The sequence below is a fragment of the Microtus oregoni genome, unplaced genomic scaffold (assembly GCF_018167655.1).
Source record: "Microtus oregoni isolate MIOR12 unplaced genomic scaffold, Mior012 000008F_ref0000371, whole genome shotgun sequence".
In the NCBI taxonomy this organism is placed as follows: Eukaryota; Metazoa; Chordata; class Mammalia; order Rodentia; family Cricetidae; genus Microtus; species Microtus oregoni.
In genome coordinates, this window is record NW_024543067.1 from 58,039,889 (window position 1) to 58,060,653 (window position 20,765).

At 45.9% G+C, this 20,765-nt stretch overlaps 1 protein-coding gene across 2 annotated transcripts in view; it reads right to left on the minus strand.

Moving 5' to 3' along the window:
• Positions 1–3,205: 3,205 nt before the first annotated feature.
• The window catches only part of LOC121451665 (tubulin-specific chaperone cofactor E-like protein), a 144,650-nt gene continuing 127,090 nt past the window's right edge, over positions 3,206–20,765 (minus strand). Inside the window, exons 21-30 of one of the 2 annotated variants that reach the window (XM_041657361.1) lie at positions 19,887–20,173; positions 18,035–18,315; positions 14,654–14,764; positions 13,294–13,496; positions 11,925–12,088; positions 11,246–11,494; positions 6,067–6,229; positions 4,881–4,968; positions 4,491–4,607; positions 3,206–3,801 (exon numbers count right to left, since the gene is read on the minus strand). In XM_041657361.1, coding sequence (XP_041513295.1) covers positions 3,698–3,801; positions 4,491–4,607; positions 4,881–4,968; positions 6,067–6,229; positions 11,246–11,494; positions 11,925–12,088; positions 13,294–13,496; positions 14,654–14,764; positions 18,035–18,315; positions 19,887–20,173 — 1,767 coding nt within the window. In that variant the 3' untranslated portion in view covers positions 3,206–3,697. Of the gene's footprint in view, positions 3,802–4,490; positions 4,608–4,880; positions 4,969–6,066; positions 6,230–11,245; positions 11,495–11,924; positions 12,089–13,293; positions 13,497–14,653; positions 14,765–18,034; positions 18,331–19,886; positions 20,174–20,765 lie in introns of both variants that reach the window. The other variant, XM_041657362.1, reaches the window with a different exon arrangement.

The following is a 20,765-nucleotide window of genomic DNA, read 5'->3' on the forward strand; positions in this document are numbered from 1 at the left end:
GATGCCCTTGGCATTTGATGTGTTTTCTAAACTGTATTCTGGTAATGTTCTGTATCTAAGGTGTGGGGAGGCGGGGATTGTAATTTGATTGCTGTGGTTTGGTACAATTTGGGTTTCATGCTAAATTAAAAATAGACACTAGAGGGTGCTGTTTGATTTTCTTTTTTTTCACTGGTCTGGCTGCCGCTGTCAGTACACCCATGACGGGAAGTCCCCCAGCAACGAAATAGGAGGTGAAGAGATACCCTAAGGTTTTGGAGGGAGTCGGAGAGATTCTAACAGGGTAGCTCTTAACTAATTTAGAATTAGTAGGGAACAATGCTTTGTATCCCAGCCCTGGTAGTTGTTACCTTTCAATAATTACCTAATTCCTTTAGTTGTGAGTTTTATTAGATTTCAAGCTCTCGCTAAATGTCAAATGGCTCTAAAAATAGTTGGAATATTAGACTATGTTAAATAATTAGTGCTCTCAAAACTCTGCCATGAAGATTTCGAGTAAAGCACATACCTAACACGAGTTAAGAAGCCAATTATAGCATCCCCAGCTGTCACAAATACCAGTTCCATGCTCCCCGGTGTTACTCTTGGTATCAAATACCCAGTCAACAAGCTTCCCAACCGGATTTCTTCTCTTTTATACCCTAAATTAACACACCCTTTCTTCCCTTTCCCCCTTGAGTACAAAGACAAGATAAAGTTCTAGAATCATCTTTTTTGTTTATTTGTTTGAGATGGGGTCTCACATAGCTTGAAATGGCCTTTGAACTCCTGATCCTCCTGCCTCCACTTCCTAGGGTTGGGATAATAGGGATGTACCACCACACCTGGCTTCCAAATTATCTTAGTCAGCTATCACGGGGCTTATATTTCTCTAGTATCATTTTTCTAACCTAAGAATATTTAAAGGCCAGCATGATGGCTCATTTGGTAAAGGCACTTGCCATCAAGTCTGATGACCTGAATTTGATCCATGAGACTCAGAAGGAGAGAGAATCAGCTGGCACAAGCTGTCCTCTGACTTCCAACATGTGTGTTAGCACACACAAACAGATAAGTAAATATGAGTTCTACAGGCGACTCAAAGAAACGTCTGTGTTCTCATTTTGCAGGGAAGAAGATGAAGATGAGCATCAGGGGTGTTAAAAAATTTGTGTTTGGGGCAGAGTGTGAGACAAGTCAGGGCCGGCTCCCTGTCTTCCTGCCTTCAGGGAAATGGGCTAAGTGGCCTGCCTGTGTGTTCTCATTCCTGCGGGAGTATTTCTCAGCTCCGAGAGAAGTGCCTGTCCTGAAGCCACCATGGAAGCCACTGCTGCTGATTTCCAGTCTTCCTTACAGGGGCCATCTCACAAGGTCTCTGAAACTCAGGTATAGTCACATGACTCGCATCAGCCTACGGAATGGGGACAGCAACAGTAAGTGAGACTTCCAGGCAGAGAAGTGACAGAGCTGGGGCCATGGTGGGAAGGGTGCGGTTCTGCATGCCCTCCTCCTTTGAGCCACAAATTGATCTGGTAGCATCAAAATACGATGACACCTCCATCCGCAGCTTGCCCCCCAGGAGGGCAATGAATGGTAGAATCCATAGAATGTGAGCCTTCACTGTTTAAGCCTCTGTGATTGCAGAGTCTTGTGCTAAGGCACCACAGCATGGCTTTCAGACAGGTGAGAAAGTCAAAGGAATGAAATTGTGGCAAAAAGATCATTTTATTTTATCTTACGTATGTACTATGGTGTGTATGTGTGTGTGCATACTCACATGTATGTGAATACAGATGTGTGTGCACCTTTGTGTGCACGCGTTGATGGTCCAAAGTTGACAGCAGATGGCTATCACTCTTCAACTTATTCCTGAGTCAGTCCCTCTCAGCTGAACCCAGAGCTCACTGATCAGATAAATCATTTACTCATCGTGCCCCAGGAATCCTGTCTCTGCCATCCAAAGTTGAGAGTACAGTGGGTCTCCACACCTTCCTGGCTTACACATGGCTTCTGAACTCTAAGCCTCATGTTTGCACACTGAGTACTTTATCCACTGAGCCCCATCCTCAACCCAAATCTTCACTTTAGAAGCTCAAGCCAAAACCAACAGTACTAAGTCTAGTCACTTTTGATGACGTGGTGAGAATCAGTAAAGATAAATTACTAAGCAGTATTTCTTTTCCTTCTTGATGCTTTTGTTCATACTTTATCTAAGCAACCCAATGAGACCGTATTGGGCTTGGCCCATCTGACCTGATGGGAAAGACCTGGCCTGCTCTGGAGTGGATGGAAGTGGCGCAACAGCTCGGCCGAGGCTCTCATCTCATCTATGTGAAGTTTTCACATAGACAGAGAAGATGCAGCTGATCATCAGCTTCTGCCCCAGCAAAGATGAATATGGAGAGCTGACCCAGAATGGTCAACCACGTTCAGTGTTTTCTCCAAAGACCCTAAGGTGTCCGTCTACACTGAAGCACACATTTCCTCATCTCCATCTGTCCCCATCCTTCTCCTAGCTCCAGGGCACGTGCAGATACTCCTACGTCTGCTGGAAATCTCTGGTCCTGCCAACAGAGCCAACTCAGGGCAGCCTCTGACGACACCTTGCTTCCTCAAGCTCAGTGGCAGAGAGATGCAGGTGTCTTTGACACGTGAAATGACAGTCATTGCTCAGAGCTTATGTACAAAGAGGTCACACGTTTTCCCTCAGCTTCTCAGAGTTTCCAGAAAAAAAAATTTAATTGCCATAGATCTGATTCCAAGATAACTTCAAAACAAACTTGAAGTATGGCTTACTGTGTTTCTAGCCTTAGAAAGGGAGGCACCCCAGGAATGGATTTAGTAAGCCCTTTATCTTGTAGCTAATAAGAGTATGTGCTTATGTACCACATATAAAGGAGGATGCTACCTGCCTATCTTCGGCGAGTATGTTTGTGCTCTGAGGATGCTCTGTGAGTGCGAACCAACAAGGACATCACACACATCTGGCTGACAATGCTTGCCTGGTCCAGTGGCTACTATTGTTTCCTTTCTGTTGTTTAATCCGAGCATGCTACTAGTCTACATATAGAATTTCATCGCAAATCATGAGAATACACGAACGCAAAGTTTATTTAAGGATAAAACACATTAAAAATTATTTGGTTGATTTGTAAAAAGTGAAGGAGTGGGTTTAAGGGTTGGGTGAGGTTCTCCAGGTCTGCAAACATTATATCCAGTGGTTGAAGCTGGTATGGCAAGGTGGAGGCCGCAGCACGGGGGAGGAAGGAGTTAAGTGTGATCAGTGGGCAGGGCTTGCACATCAGAGATCACACTGCTGAACAGAAGAGGGACTGCCTAGAGGGAGTCATAGCTTTAATTCAGAGTTACGGCAATAGGCCCGTCTCTAACAACAGGGGTCCAGAAACCGCAGGGGACAGACTGAGTTTTCTCATCAGGCTTCTATAACCAGAGGCTTTCCCTGACTCGCTTTTGGCCTGAACCACAGTCCCCAGTGCCAACTGTATGGGCGTTAGGGTAAATGTATGCTTTCTCCCCATTCGTTTTGAAAAGCCGCCATTGCATACCATGGAAAAGGAGCCAGGAACTTCAGTGTCCTCCATATCTGACTGCTGGGGGAAGGTGGCATGAGTTTGAGAGGCTGTATACATTCAAACAGGTTTGGCCTTGGGGACACACACTTTTTATACCTACAGGGACTGAAGGAAGCACCATGAGTTCATTGTGAGGTTGTGCCTGATGTATAGACAAAATGCCATAGCGAAAACTGGGTCACGATGAGAAGAAGCGTCCAGACTTGAAGTTCGACAGAAGAATTCGAGGCTGTGGACAGAAAAGAGCATAGCAAGAACATGTCAGTTCAACAGGCTTCAGACCTGCCCGGCGGCACTCAAATAAAGGGAATGTCTTGGGAAAATCCAAATGGCCCTGATTAAGAAAGAGAAAAAAAAAAAAAAAAGCAAATAAATCCAACCTCTAAGAGAGCCCTGTGCTCCTTAGACAGGGGAAATCAGATGCCAAGGTTATCGACTTTCTGTCTGATTGTGTTTCTTTGAGCTAGGGTCTCACTGTACAACCCAATCTGATGTGGAGCTCACGAGCCTCCTGCCTCAGCCTTGCAGTTGCTGGAACTTCGGGTATGTGCCACCATGTCCACCTAAGACTACTAACTTCAGCTCAAGGGGGCTTGGCTGAAATTTGATGGTCAACATATAGCCTAGAAATTACTGAACCAATTTTAATTGTCCACATCTTGTAGAGGAAAGAACAGTGGCCCAAGGTATTTGTTGGTGGTGGTAGTGGTGTTTTTTTGGTGGGTTTTTTTTGGGTGGGGGGTTATTTGTTTGTTTATTTTTCTGTTTGCTTTGGGGTGCTGGAACTCCTTGGGTTCCCCCTGTCTTTCTCTGGGACTGTCACAGACAAGACACTAAGTGGGCTTCAGCTGAGTTTCTCTTCATGGCGAAGGAGCTTCCTAGGTCACCTAGCATCCCGTCTCTTCAGAAGAGGCCCACCTCTGCAGCTCCTGCCATCCTCCTGTAGGGAGCCAGTCACACAGCTGCACAGAGGCCCATCCACCCGGCTGGTGCAGATCTGCTCGCAACCCCCATTGTCCTCACACCAGTCCAGCCCTGAAAACGAACACATGGGAGACTTGATGACAGAAATACCAACCCTGCAACTCAGAATCAAGGCAGGGTCGGGGGCTTGAAGGAGAGGAGGGAAGAAAGAGTTGCTAAAACCCAATGAAAAGGTTTTCCTGGAGAACATAGGCAGTCCGCTCATACTGGTGTCTCTGGTGTCGCCCCCTTATCCATCAGACACACGTCACAAGTGAGGCTCGTCTGAGCCCTGACCTCCCATTGTCTTAGTAATTTATAGTGTGTTTTAGGGAACATACATACTTTTTCTCCTAATAGGTCCCACTGAAATGATCTGTTCTTTGGGCTCTTTTGTATAATCTGTGGCGATCCTGGAATTTTGCGGGCAATTCTGAAAGACAGAACACCAGAGGGGGATTTCACACAATTAAGCTGATAACTTATTCTTCACCATGTTTCCACCTCCAAGAGAGACAGCGGCTTCGGCCTCCAGCACTATCGCTGCTCAGATTAATTAGAACCAATGCATTCTTGATCATCGAGCCCACTGGGACTCGAGGCTTTATGTCAAGCAGAATTAAATATACTCTCCACACTAGAATGAGACTCAAAGAGGCTCTCTGCTCAGGAATGAAAATTGCTGGCTCTCGCCTGATACTAATGTATGCAGCGCCATCTGATAGTAGCTCTGACCATAACTTACATCCAGCTTCTGTAAACATGAGGGAACCATAAAGATGAAACCTGAAAGACGAGGAATAAGAATCCAGAGCAATAACATCTCGAGGACATAGCCATCATGGTAAGGATGTAAGTCTGGCATAGAGGAGGTGATGGATTTGCCCTTTTGCCTGCAATCCCACCCAGTTCCAGACTGTTAGACGGTAGTGCAGATCTGATGAACCATTGAGCACTTGGATGCATTGAATTCTGAGTTTGAGTACCAATGTTGTGATGCTCAGCCCAGGGGCTATTCAATGCAGGAAGCGTGACTCAATACACTGCTGCAGACTACTGTGACAGTCCTTACTCAGGTCGGTCTTGTCTGTTCGGGGTATAGACATTCTTGGAGACAGCTTCAAAGTGTTACTACTGGAGAGGAAATACTACTGCTCTCTAGAGGCCCATAATGCTCTTAGCACCCTACACTACACAGCTCAGCTCTCCTTCACAGCGTTGCTCCATCCAAGATGTGAATGGCTCCAGGAACCCTTGCCTAGTGTGATGTCGATGACCTTGTCTCCTTGACATCAGTTCTCCATCCAAGATGTCAATGGCTCCAGGAACCCTTGCCTAGTGTGATGTCAATGACCTTGTAGTATTTTAGAGACTGAGCACTACATGGAGATCATTCCACTATACACTCTGTACCAAATATGACCACCCACTCTTGAAGGTGTTTGGATGCCTCCAACGCTGCCACCGGGCATCCACAGTCACCGTGGGGCAGCTAGAGAAAGGCTGAGCACATCGTTTTTTTTACACTTACAATTTTGCAGGAGTATTTTTCCGAGTCACAGAGGGACACTGCACAGTGAAGATGAACTTCATCATAATCTCCGATGAATTTGAAGACAGTGACATGAAAACGGCAGGTTAGGGACACTCCGTTCTCCTCGATGCCAATGGTGTTATCTTTGATGTTCTGACACCTATTCAGGAAAAAAAAATCATGGACTCCAGCTTTGTTTGGTTGTTTGTTTTTTTTCTCTCTCTTAGAGGTTAATCCTCATCTTTATTTCAATTTCTCACATTTCATATAAAATGGCTATAAACACCAAGAATGACTTCGCATTTGAAAGTGACCTCTGGATTGCTCCAGTGAGCCATTTATTACCACTCCCTCCTATTTTCATTGTTTGTTTTGAAACACTGACTGCCACCTTGAATCACTAACCTAACAGCAACAACCAATGAAATGTTTGCGGGGACCGCCCTCAATTTCCCAATGCTTCAGGAACTCGGTCCGCCCCCTCACAGCGCCATGTTCCACAGGAGACAATTTAACAAACACAAGTCCCACTTCCTCTGTTTTCTCCAGTTAATTATCGATGTTGGCAGGGGCCCTGATTCAGATCCCTTGGGGACTCTTCCCACACTAAAGTAGTTAGGAGCTAGAGGGAAGGAGGAGCAGGATGGCTGAGTCCCAGGGATTGTTTTGGTGGAGGGGGACTGCCTCTTTCTCACCACCCTTGGCTTATTGTTGTGTCACCAAAACCCAGTTCCCACCACCAGCACATCCCCCCAGAGGCATGGTGATTTTTCCCTCCCACAACCACTTAAAAGTTCCCAGCTGCATTATCGTCTGTTCTGCTTGTGTCTTCACGTGAGGTCTTCCCCACTGGAAGGCCTTTCTGCTCTTTTTTCCTGGGCCCAACCTATAGCACCCACTCCCATGGAAGTATCTCTGATGTGCATGCCAGAACCAGGCAGCAACAGGTAGCCTTTCCCGGACTTGACAGCAGGGCCCTGTGGAGTCCTTCTAGTGTAGGGAGAAAGTCACAGTTACCACTGAGGCTCTGCCATACCACATGGCATATGGCAGATATTCAAAAATCATTTTTGAATAGTTGAATGAGGGAAGGAAGGAAGGGAGGGAGGGAGGGAGGAAGAGAGGAAGGGAAGAAGAAAGGGAGGGAGGAAGAGAGGGAGGAAGGAAGGGAGGGAGGGAGGAAGAGAGGGAGGGAGGAAGGAAGGGAGGGAGGAAGAGAGGAAAGGAGGAAGGAAGTGCCATGGCCACTGTGAGTCCAGAGGAGCCACAAGACTTTTAAGGGATAACGATCTTAAAAGGTGTCTCTTTTTCTTTCTCGTTTCTTTCCCCCAAGTCCACTGGATTAAATAGCTCAGCAATAAGGAAAATTAAAAATTGAAGTTATCCTTCAGTGTTCCCACACCTATTAGTTTTCGTAATTAGACAAAATGCAACTTGGCTTTTCGGAGCAGTAGTCTCTTAAACGCTTTGAAAGAAAGGCTAAGTGTGCCACGGTTTTCTTTGTCATTATTATTCATTGGGAGGATCAGAGTCAGCTCAAGGATTTTCAGACTCCCAGTCTTCACAGGGACCTTCCGTCTTAGGACAGGCCCCCTCCTCTCTCTCTGTACGTGGAGGCATAAATTTTAGGTATCAGAAAGTCCTGCAAACGAGCAAAGGGTATGGCTGTCTGTACACTCTATTAGAGCAAGCAAACAATTCTTAAGAGCTCTTTCCAATGGCGTCCTGTCCAGACTGTTCCTTTTGTTGGGGCAAGGGGTTGTCACAGAAGCCTTCAATGTCTCCCATTCTCAATTGTAAGTATACAGTTTTCAATACCACTACAGACGAAGATTCCTTGCCAGCTCCGGTTGGCGGGAGGGTGGATCACGGTTTTTGGCAACAGTGTGGACCACAGACATCCACAAAGCCTCAGGCAGCAGCACAGACCATGGACTCGGCAAGGCCTCTGGTGGCAGTGTAGACCATGGACAAGAGAGCGCTTAAAGTTTGTGACAGGGACGCTGAAATGTAGTTTTTCCCAGTTGATGACTTCTGCCTGGGGGTTGGGGAAGAACTCAGTTTTCTTTAAGGAGCTGGCCACTGGGAGATTGACCATGCTGCAATGAGTATATGGGCAACATTGGACTCAGTGTGTGTTTGTGTGTGTGTGTGTGTATGTGTGTGTGTGTGTGTGTGTGTGTGTTTCTTCTTCTCCTCCTCCTTCTCCTTCCTCTTCTTTTGGGAGAGGGAACTAGGGTCAGGGGATGGACCTGGGAGGACTAGGGAGTGTGATTGGGGTGCATTATGTGAAATTCTCAAATAATCAATAAAAACATTGTGTTGGGGTAGGGAGGAGAAAGCAAACAAGCCAAGACTATTAATCGACACTTGTCCTTTTGCCTATCGGGACACCTGAACAGAAGGGAGACGTGGCCTGGATCCCCAAATGACTGGACCAGTAGTAGAAGCTGATGTTGTCTCTTATCTTCCACTTCGCTGGGGAGGAACACCTCCCCCCCGCCCCGCCCCGTACATGAAAGGGTCCATTTTGCTACTCATTCACTAAGCTGAGCATGTTTCCCCATGAATTCATTGGGAGTGTGGGGGGAAAACAATATGCACATGCCTCATAGAAAGGTTAGAACTGATGAATTCCAGTTCTCTCTGAGGATGAGGTAATTTCTCACATAACAATGGTTTAATTTGAAGGCCTTTATTTAGACAGACCCAGGGGTAAGCTGAGATTTATGAACATGTTTGCTGGCTCGCTCTCCCTCTCTGGGTCAAGTCTATTAAATACTATTTTTAAAATGCTAAATACCACGTCGTCCTTCAAAGGATACCTAAACTTTGTCATTTGGGTTTGTAGCTGGAGCACAGCTCCTGTCTTAGCTTCTTTACTTCAATAAAGGAAGGTGGTAAAAGGGGGTGGGGGGAGAAGAGACACAGGAAAAGAGAAAAAAAACGGTACTGTCGATGCCGTCTTCAGGGACTGAGAGACACCTAGCAGTCTCCAAGTCCCCACTCTGCTCTTGGAGGGCTGAATATCTACTCAGAAAGATGAAGACTTTAGTGAGGGCTTTGCCGAGAAATTCCACAACACACCCAGACAATGCACTGGGTAGCACCCAGGGCACATAGGTCACTATGTGTTCAGACAGCTAAAATGACCCCTCTGCCTCCTGCTGGTTGGTGGCCTTGGGCGATATCTACCTAACTTCTCTGAGGTTGTTATCAGCAAAATTGTGGACTTTCACAACTTTCTCCGGGCCTCTCCCCATTCTCTCAGAGTTCCCATTCCTTTTCTTGTAGTCACAAAGCTAATGACAACTTCCAGAACTGCACTCCCCACCATCGAGACCTCTGAGGTAGGTGGCAACCGGGGCCGGGGAAGTTCAATGCTGTCTCTTCCCAATAAGGGTGATCCTATATGAGCATATCTGGAATTAGATGTGCCCCATTCTCAGTGAGGACAGCAGTGGCAGAATGTGAGGCCAGGATTGCCAGCAGCTGCCTAACTGGGCCAATGGCAGAGACAGACGGACAGGTGAAGGCAAGAGAAAACGGGAGAGCCTTGACATCTCCTTGAATCCGATCATCCCTGACATTCAGCCCTCATCCGTGACTGCGTTTCAGAAGCAGTAAATTCCCTTTTTATTTTTGTGTCAGCCAAATCACACTGACTTCCACCAGATTGAAAGAAATCTGATTAATGTAGTCACTCCAATTAAGAAAGCTTGTACCGTGGTGACAAAAGCATTGGAAAGTCAGACGGTGGGGGTGTTTACACTCTTCTTCTGGTGTACTAAAACGTCATCGTATTTTACACTTAAAGCAACCACATCTTTTTTTTTGCATAAGTATACCATGATAATAAAATAAATTAGTATGAAATTTATTAGTATAGGTGTAAATGGCCAAGCAACCCCATGTTCTTACTCTTTCTTGTTTGGTCTAGCCTTCTCATTCATGAATTGGATAAATTTTGTTGGGTAACCATGTTTCAGGAGATATGTGAGGGGCAGGCATATTATAGCAAGGATGAAGAAGCATGGTTAGCCTAAGATACCCCCTCTGACATATGGTCCTACTTTCTATAGTTTTGGTTATTCACGTTCAATCACAGTACAACAATATTCAGTGGAAAGACTAAGAAATAATTTATGAGGTTTGAAATTGCATGCCGTTCCGAGGACTACGACGGAATCTGGTGAAGCCCTGCTCCAGCAAGCCAGGACTCAATCATCCCTTCGTCTTCTTGTGTGTCCTTGCTGTGCATGGTACTTACCCAGCAGTCATTCGGTAGCCGCCTCGGCCGTCAGACTGATTAGTGTGGGAGCCCAGTGCATGCACTAGTCATCTGTCTGTAGTCCTGAAGCTGAGTCCCAGGGCCTGCATTGTCCACCTCCCTCCTCTACCACATCAACACCGTGTCTTCTCATCATCACAAGGAGATGAAGGGTGAGTGCACTAAGTAAGATGCTTGGAGGGAGAAACAGTGCTCGCACAACTTCTATTACTCTACATTGTCGCAAAAGCTCTTTTAATTATTAGCTATCCTCGTTAATCTCTTAATGGGCCTAATTTACAAGCTCAACTTTCTTATGGGTATAGGGCAGTGTGATCAGAACTGTCTACGGCTGCAGGACGTCACTGGGAGTCTTGGAATGTGTTCCATCTCCATAACGGGGAATCATGATATCCTAATTGCTTTTTACTTTCGGTGTTATTGCTGTTGCTCTTGTTGTTGGCACTGGGAGCTGCTCTCATGCCTTAGCACGGGCTGGCAGAGAGCTCTACCAACGAGCGCCGTCCTTGCTCCCTTCTTTGCTATTTGTGCACCTGCCGCAGGCCTGGACCGCCACTCACTCTCACTACATTGCTCATTTTCAGAATTCCAGATTCCTCTCGAAATGAAGGCGGAAGCGAGAGAGTCGGGACTCCTTATTTAAAGCATTATATGGTAAATGCCTCCTGCAGGGGATCTGCCCCTAACTTGTGTGACTTTTGGCGAGTTGCTGAATCTTATACAGTCTACCTCCCAGGGTATGGGAGAGAAGAATCTGCTCATATAAAACACTGGTAGGTGTCAACAGAAGTTAGCGCTATTCCCACTCTTAAAGGATGATACAGAAAATGGTACGTTAAAGGCTCTGAGCTTGTTGCCAATGGCAAGGCTGCCGCGGCCACTTACCCTCCTTCAATGATGAAGTACCGAAGCTTGTCATTGCTGTCTCGGGAGGGGGTGGCGTAGCATTTGTTGAGTGTGAGGATCAAGTGTGTGGAGTCAGCTCCAACCACGAAGACCCCCACGTAGAGAACATCGCGAGTCGTCAGCACAACTTCCCCCTGGCGGTACGGGTGTTTGTACGAGGCGTTTTTGTAGAGCGCCATCTTGGTAGTGAAGCTACCCTCTTGAGTTGGAACTGTCAGGTTGATGACACTAACAAAGAAAGACTCACATGTGAGGTGAAGAACCCCCCCCAAAAAATTGTTATTTATTCAATGACCTGCTGTTTTCCAAGCTAAAATGTAGAGGAAGGCAGAGCATGCAGGCCTAAAGTGTAAGGCTGCCTTGAGTAATTTAGTCCCTACATGGGGCAATTTACATTTAAATGAAATTAAATAAAATAAAAAATTCAATTTATCAGTCCCCGGAGCCAAATTTCCAACACTCATTGGTCACAGGTAGTTACTGTACCACATAGTTCAGCAGCGAAGCATTCCCGTCATTAGTCGAGAGCATCTTGTTTCCGGAAATGTGAATTATATTTTCTCTGGTGCCTCAAAGACAAATGCTAGCTATTCTGAGGCCGCTAACCTTAGCTGTCAAGGAGAGAGGAAGCATAAGAGCAGCCCGTGAAATTCTTTACCTCAGCATAGGCTTCACGACAGAGTCCAAGGAGATCTTGATATCCAGCTCATAAGCGCATGAAAATTCCACATTGATCGTGCGGTCCCGAGTGATGATGTTGCCCGTGTTGTTGGCGCTCTCGATCCAGATTGTGTTTTTATACATGATATGAGTGCCATTGGACTGCAGATCAAGGGGAGGTCAGAAATCATTAAAATACGGGAGCACGCAGTTAGCATTTCAAATCTGTCTCCCGGAATGGTAGAGAAATGGCTTTGTTCCATACCAAACCCAGAGGCTAGAATACATCAGCATGGAAGCAGCCTCAGCACCAACTGGGGGAAAGAAATATTGCCATAGATGCGAGCAGTGCCCTTCAGTCTGATAACCTTGAGTGCCCACAGGAGGCAGATTCCATGTGCCACTGAATTCCAGTTACAAACAGATATCTGATATCTGTTGGAACTCGGGCGAGGGAGAGCACAGACTAGGGCTAGGGAAACCATGAACTTGGGCTAGGGAGAGCATGGACTAGGGCTAGGGAGAGCATGGACTCGGGCTAGGGAGAGCATGGACTAGGGCTAGGGAAACCATGACCTTGGGCTAGGGAGAGCATGGACTAGGGCTAGGGAGAGCATGGACTCGGGCTAGGGAAACCATGAACTCGGGCTAGGGAGAACACGGACTTGGGCTAGGGAGAGCACGGACTCGGGCTAGGAAGAGCATGAACTCAGGTAGGGAAAGCATGAGATACTGACAATGCCCAGAAAATGTAAATTGAATTGGAAATTCTTTTTCGGTCCTTAACCTGAAATCTCCCTTCTAACAAACATTTTTTCCCAGGTACTCTTACAAGTACCAACTGAACAAGTGAGTTTCACCTCCTTAGCCCATTCTCCCTCTGATGAAAGCACTTTGTTACGTCATAGGAAGAAACAAGAGATGATGTGAGATGCTTCATTAAACCAAGTGCTGGAAACCCCGACACTAAAAGTCGGGGCCTTTCTATATTTATACCGCCAACTCCTTTCTTCAGCTGGCATCCTTATGACCTAAACCAGCTGGACCAGGCTCTATTTACCTGGAAAGACAACAGAAGCATGCGAAAGGTAACAAAAGTCTTGCAGATAAATAGAACAAAGGACCGCAGTGGGCATTGCAAACCAAGGAAAGAAGTGTCCCACTCAGAACGTGTTTTCCGTTCACTCAACCACTGGGCCCCAAATGATGATCGCTCTTTCTGTCTTTGATTGTTGCATGTGTGCTCTGCTACGCGTCAGTAAGTGTTCTAAGCACACTGCCCTGACTTTTAGGATGATCAATGAACACACTCCAGGAGATGACACTGCCTCAGCCAAATGCTCTCTCCGCCCGCCCCATTTTCTCACCTGCACAATGTTTCCGCAGTTCCCTTTGGTATTGTTGATCTGAAAGGAGATAAAATCCTCCCCCTCGATGCCAAGGCACTGTCTGTCATTGATCCTCACACCCTCTCTCTCGAAGCCCAGCTGGAAGAGCTTGCACTTAGAAATGGATACTTCCATCTGGGCCGCCTTGCAGGTCACCTCTGCGTCGATGATGTCATGTGAGTCTGTGGGAACAGTCAGGAGGACAAGGCTGTCAGGGGGAGTCGGTCTTGCTGCATGGGTGGGCTGGGACCCCCTTGGCTGTGTTTCTTTAGAAGCAGGAAGCAATCTCCACTCAGAGGCTGCAATTCTTTCTAATTACACTTTGATCACACCAACTGAGTACATGAATTCATTCGAAGCAATAACCTGGGCGTTGGTGGAGGCTTATTAAAAAGATAAAAATGCTAATAAAGTGCCTTTTGTCTTCTCTGTAGAAACCCAGGCCTTCCTCCCACACAGGCTGGTGGCAGGTACTTTTCTGTAAGTGACACACAGAATCTGTCACAGTGTGGTCTGGCTGGGGAGCTGATGCCTCAGGGAAAACAGTGCTGGCCTGACCCTACCACCCACCGCCCTGGCTGAGCCCCGCTCAACAGAACCTCTAGGGAGTCTGGGTGAGCTCCACTAGAAGGCTTTATCTCTGAGTACCTAAGCACCATAGAAACAAAGAAAAATGTTTTTGCTGCCTACATGAACATGTCCCTTCCTATGCAACATTCTAGTCGACTGGGCTTTTATCTTTGAATGATGCTAATATTAGCATGTGCTGTGAGTTACTTGGTTTGGAAAAGGTCGTAAAGCCAAAAGACAAAGCACTTCCCCTTTAAGCTGGCATCCAGGTGGGCTCTGCTAAGGACAATGCCATTTCTAACCCTGGGGAACTAAGGTCAGGGACAGAAGGAACACTGGTTATCTGCTGTTCACATCAAACATTGCAGCCCAGTCTTCAGGATCAAATATCTTTGGGCCAGATAAAGCAGGCTGGAAGTCTGTCTTAAGGCATCTGGCTCTCTAATTCTTTCTTGTTGGCATCAAACCATTTACTTATTTGGGAGTCTAAAAGAGCAACTTGGATCTGTCTGATGTTACTTGGACTCACGTAGGAATGACTAGTTCTATTCATATACGCATCTGCGTGTCAGGATGTATTGAAAAGGATATTGCTATGAGGAAAAGATCATTAGCCTATGTTGACCCTGTCAAATTGTTTCCTAGACCCTGAAGGTTTTGCTTTGGGTTTCTAGCACAGTGCAGGGTGGGCACACAGTCCCTTCCCTGGCATTTTTCTTGATAAGCTTCCTCATTAGAGCTTCTGGGCAGAGATGCGTTAGCCACTCACTGTTTCCGTATGGGGGCGGCTCAATGCAGCCACACAATTCTCCTCCGTTGTCCAGCTCACAGGTCCTGTTGGGACAGTCCGCCCCCACACAGGGGTCTTCAACCACTCCTGCTAAAAAGGAAAACACAGAAACGCACAATTTGATTTTCACACCTACATGCAGTAGCATTGGATTACACTACAGATTTGACACACAGTTCAGTAGGGACCGGTCAGGTGGGAAAGCTGGCAGGCAGGGTAAACTCCAGGAAATAAAGGCAAGTACTTGTGATTGTATGTTTACTGCGACTCTGCACTATGCCTTAGCATGAATTAGCATGACTGACGCTCACAAATGCTCCTCAAGCTGAATATTAGAAACCCAGTTTCACAGCTAAAACTTACCCAACTTACCCAAGATCATCCAGGCAGGTAAGTTGTAGAAATAAAAACCAGACTTATCTACCAAGTAATTCCATAAATTCTGTACCCACCATACCATATCACAGTACATTTTATACATATTGTAATTACTTGAATTCTCTATATTTATAGAAAATTCACATCCAAATAATTAGTTTCTTGCTTTCCAGCATCCAACCATCTCATAGGCAGTGCTCAACAAATATTTATCAATAACAAAAATCTTAGGACTCCTAAGATTGCAGAGAAGCCCCTCCTATGAGACTTCTTTGATTCACGGTGCACCTTCTCCCCAAACATCTACTTGATTTTATAAAGGTAGGCAGATCAACAACTATGCATCATTCTCCAATTCAATCAACTGTACCATTTTGCTAAAGGGAACAAGGAATAAGGTAATGTGAAAGCTTAGGAGGTGTAAAACACCAGCCTGTTATTATGAGCAATATTCCTGTAAGCCATGACTCTTCGTCGTCCCTTTGACACTCGCTAACTGAAAGTGTTCTCTTTAAGAGACTAATTCTTTATACGATGAATATCCTTCCACCCAAGAGAGAAAGAGCCTTGCTCAACGTGCCATAGCTTTTTGCTAAGGATACACTTGCCCGTCATGAGGGAAGTTGCTCTGGGAGCTCTTTATGGGGCTTAGAAAGGTCACACATGTCAGTTATTAGAAACCATCTCAGATCAACTGCATATGTGGTGGTAATCAATAACAAGACACTGGGGACTTAAAAACTACTCAGCAAGCAGAATTTTAAGTGATCATCACAGACACATACAAAAAAAAATAAGGTTAATAACAAAATTCGGGGCTCAGCAGTTAAGGACAGTTGCTACTCTTTTAGGAGAGCCAGGTTTGGTTCTCAGCACCCATATAATGGCTCGCAACCATCTGTAATTCTAGTTTGAGGGGACTCAACTTCCTCCTTTAGTCTCTTCATACACTAGACATACACATGCTGTGCATACGTATATATAGACAAATACATGTGCATAAGATAAAAATAAATGTTTTTAAAATACAATCTTCAACACACACATGCCTTGTTCAATGTGGATGTCAATCCCTGCTACTGAGTAACTAATTCTATGTGATGAGATGGGGTGGGAAGTTCTTCTGTATATGTGTTGCTTTTATTGGTTAATGAATAAAAAGGCTGTGTGGGCCTATGGCAGGACAGAAAAGAGCAAGGTGGGAATTCCAAGCAGAGACAGAGGAGGAAAGGAGATGGAGTCATAGAGACACACGTAGCTGCTGAAGGAGAGAGACAACCTGGGACCTTACCAGTAAACCACAAAATAATAGGAGTGGGTTAATGTAAGAGTTAGTTAATAAGAAGCCTGAGCTAATAGGTCAAGCAGTGTTGTAATTAATATAGTCTCTGTGTTATTATTTGGGTTTGGGCAGCTGGGAACCAAACGAGCTGTCTCCATCTACAGTGAGAGTACAGAGATGGCTCAGCATTGTGCCTTATTTTCTAGAAAGACGAGTGAAGGAAAGCCATCAGCATTGCTTAGATGTGTCTATTCTGAAAAGTCTTTCTGTTTTTAAGACCTTTCTCTGCTCACCCAATGTGTTCAATATTTGACACAGGAACAAGCACACAGCAGGCAGTCAGCAGAGGGTGTCCATGGCTAATTCCATAGGAGACTGGCAAAAGAGAACAGAAATGATGAACAGTGTATGGCCTGCAGGAAGAAGAGCTCATCCAAAATGTAGAGGTCCTTCTCCCTCTTGACACACAAGGTATAAACACGCTCTGGCAGGAAGAAGCTTGTGTGTGTGTGTGTGTGTGTGTGTGTGTGTGTGTGTTTGTGTGTGTGTGTACAGATAAAAGCCAAACAAATTTCAAAATTCAAACACTTAACTTTTAAGTTAGTTAAATTGTTTTACTTATGAATACACTAAACTCTGAGTTACCAAACAGATTTTTCAACAGACTAGTAATTTTTTAACAGTTTCTGAAATCACCAAAGACATATTTTAATTAACTACATGATTTTTAGGTTCTGAACTGGGTGCACCTCAACCACTTAATCATATTTACTCTACAGACTCACTAATGCATGTGTGCTTTAGAAATGATCCTGAAAACCTACTGGCTCTTAGATGCACTCAGGGTTGGTATTGTGTCTGCCTACAAACACATATTCTGTTGTTCACACCATCATACCGTACTGATGGAAATGGCCATTTATATAATGGGCACACCTATACTTATTACCCACTTATTTGTGTCTGTATTATTAAGAATTACTTCATCAGGCAGTGGTGGCACATGTCTTCAATACTAGCACTTGGGAGGCAGAGTCAGGAGGATCTTTGCGAGTTGTAGGCCAACCTGGTCTACAAGAGCTAGTTCCATGCTACAGAGAAATCCTGTCGAAGAAGAAGAAGAAGAAGAGGAAGAGGAAGAGGAAGAGGAAGAGGAAGAGGAAGAAGAAGAAGAAGAAGAAGAAGAAGAAGAAGAAGAAGAAGAAGAAATTACTTCATTTATTTAAGACGGTAAACACACTGAAACATGGAAATACTACATACACTGAAGTTTCTTACTACAGAACACAACACATGAAGAAGAAGTTTTTATTTCACCATCTAGTTTAATGTATGAACCCTACAGACACCCATCTGCAGCTTCCTTTGAAACCAGATAGAGCTAGTACACTCCAGCTCATCTTTCCACCGGCAATGCCTTCCCCTTTCTGCTATGGAAGTCATGGAAGAGCTGAGTTGAGAACTAAGAGCAACTAGGAGTCTCAAACTACCTACGCCCTTCCACCAAGTCACTAGACTACTGCTTCTTCCACCTAGATTCCCCCCACCCCCTGGAAAGGCCCCCTCTTTGACTCTGGGGGCAGCCGACAGCACTCTCCTCTCCTCCTCAGGGAGCAGATGGACAAGGAAAGGTGGGGTGGACCCGACATCAGAGCAGTGCCACCCACACAGCACCCACAGAGAGAAAAGGATTCTCTTACAGCAGTTCTCCTTCTCAATCCACTCGGTGCTGAGGATGCCGAAGGAGCGGCAGGCCTCCCCGTAGGCGGCCAGGGAGCCGCAGAGCTGGAACTTCTTGTGGTTGTAGCAGCCGTCCAGGTAGCAGGACTCGTAGAAGGGGAGAGGATCAAGAAGGCCGTAGCAAGGCTGAAAGAAGCCCTTCATGTCGGTGAGCTTCAGGCAGTAGCCATCCCCCTGCATGGTCTGGATGTGCACGTTGTCGCACGTGGCTGCGTACTGGGAGAACTGGAGCTCGTTGCAGCTGGGGGCGAGAGGTCTGGTCAGAATGCGGGAAGCGGAAACCGCCATCTGAGTTCGCCCACAGAACGTAAGACCACGTCTGTCGTGTCTGCTGGGCTAGCTAGGCCTGGAGCTCATATGATATGCAGATGTCAACTAACTAGCATTGTGACCTTAGGAAAGTCAGGTTCCAACTGTCTCTATCCACTTAAAAAAGTGAAACAATTTCGATTGTTCATATCGCTGGGATAGAGTGAAGATAAAATACCAGAATGGATTATTAACCAACAGGTATTGATATAACAGTCATTCGCACTTCAATATAGTTCACTGATATCATTGGCACAATAATGGTTAACAGCATATTGGCAAAATAACAATACCAACAATAACGATGCCTACAGGATTAAAGAATGAGGAGGAAATTCAGGAGCTTCTAGACAGTTCCAATTTAGCTGTCAGAGATCAAAAGCAAAATATTTGTAAGAGAGCTGTGTGCAGCTGAAGATAGTTCATAGCAGGAAAACCAAAGACAGGCAGGAGGAAACAAAACAAAGTGTAAACAAAAACACAGCCTCTCCGGGGCCTAGAACCTTGCTTATTCGTGGGCAACCCAGAAGAGCTTAAATGCCCAAAAGCAGCTGTACTACTTGTGAGCCACTTTGTGGGACATAGAGGGAGAGGCGGCACCAAAGTAGAAGCAGAGGATTCTAGTCCTGGCTTGGCACTTCCAGGACCTCCTCATGCAAATGAGCCATTTAGAATGTTTCTCTAAGTAAAGAGAGATACCCAACTAGATGCTAAAATCCTTCCCAGCTCTGGGTCCACTGAGTTATAGACTCATTTACATATCATCTTGACATGATATATTATTCAGCGTTTGCTTAGGGCAAGGCCAGAAGCTTGGAGCACCCTTTCTACAGCTGGGTACTTAGATGGTATCTGACATGTAGGGTATGAAGAGGCCAGGCCCTTGGAGAAGCAAAGAAATGTCAGGAAGAAGAAACATGTTCACAGAGCCAGAAAGGTGTCCGCGGGATTCTGCAGCTGAGGGAGACCCTAAATCAAGATCCTCTGCAATACCGTGTTTAGCTCCGACTCAGCTGACCAGAGGGGAAGTGGCTGGTAATCACCTCTATAGCCCATGTTTACAGAACGACTTCTTCATTCACAACATCAGTAAAGCCTTCTGGGAAGATTGCAGGTTACCCAAGCAGCCTCAGCACTAAGTAGCAAAGAGCTGCCTTTCTCCAATGTCATCTCTCCATTGCATCACCAGTAGGCGATCCTAGATCTCAGGTAGATAGCTGGCGACAGCTTCAGATTCTAGTCCCAGGCACACTCTTGTGAGTGGCTGAGAGCAGGATCACATGACAACTTAGAATTCTATCATCTAAACCCCGCTCCTACAGTTGGAAAATTTACTGGGTCCTCCAAGGCACCTAAACTCCAAAGGCCAAACACAGAGTTCTGCATGACAGGATGAGAAAGGATGCTAAGGGAAGTACACGCCCCGTTCACACCTCCTATGTATGTAGGGAGACTGGAGCAAAAAGTCCGTGGCCATGGTTTGAACTACTGGGATACACTCACCTCTTCTGCATGCCATTGGTCTTCCAGCTCTGGGCCAGCACCACACTGCTCACCACCGGTTTCCCCCGCAAGGTCACATAATCATCAGTCATGTCCCCATTGAAGTTGCCACAGAGGCCACACACTTTGTTCTGCAGCCTCTCACTGATGCTGATTTTAATGATGTTGAAACCATTGTAGTATATCTGGATGTCGGGGCTGGTGTCGATCACCAGAAACCCCTCGCTGCTGTAGATTTTGGTTGCCAAGCCAGTTATAAATGGTACATTTACTTGTGTGCCGTTCACCTATTAGATGCAGAGAGATAGGAAGTCCTTACCTGAGGGCTGGGATTGGCCCATCTTTTCAGCAAAGAGCCAGATGTTACAGGCCCTGATTTCTCTACCACAGTTACCCAACTCTGCCCATGTGCTGGGCCATCACCCACCCTGTGTAACAAAGTGAGTGGCTAGCTTCCAATCAACCTTTATTTACAAAGTCAGACAGGTGAGGTGGCAGCTCAGTCAGCATAGCGCTGCCCTCACGAACATGAGGAAATGCTTTTAGTGTGAGGAACCCACAGTGCAAAAAGTCAGCAACCCATGGTGGCTCATGCTTGTAATTCCAGAGCTAGGGAGAGGCTGAAACAGGAGAATCTCTGGGGCTTGTAAGGACAGCCAGTCTAACTCACTCCTCAAGCTCCAGGCAGCTGAGAGACCCCACCTCCAAAATGAATAAATAACTAAACAAGCAAACACACAAATAAATATATATGGGCAACCTGAGGAAAGATGCCTGAGGTTGTCCTCTGACTGCCACACACACCAGAGCACACATGGGTATACACGTGCATTAACACACAGACACCGCAAGTAGATGTGGTCACAGGCTACAGACTCA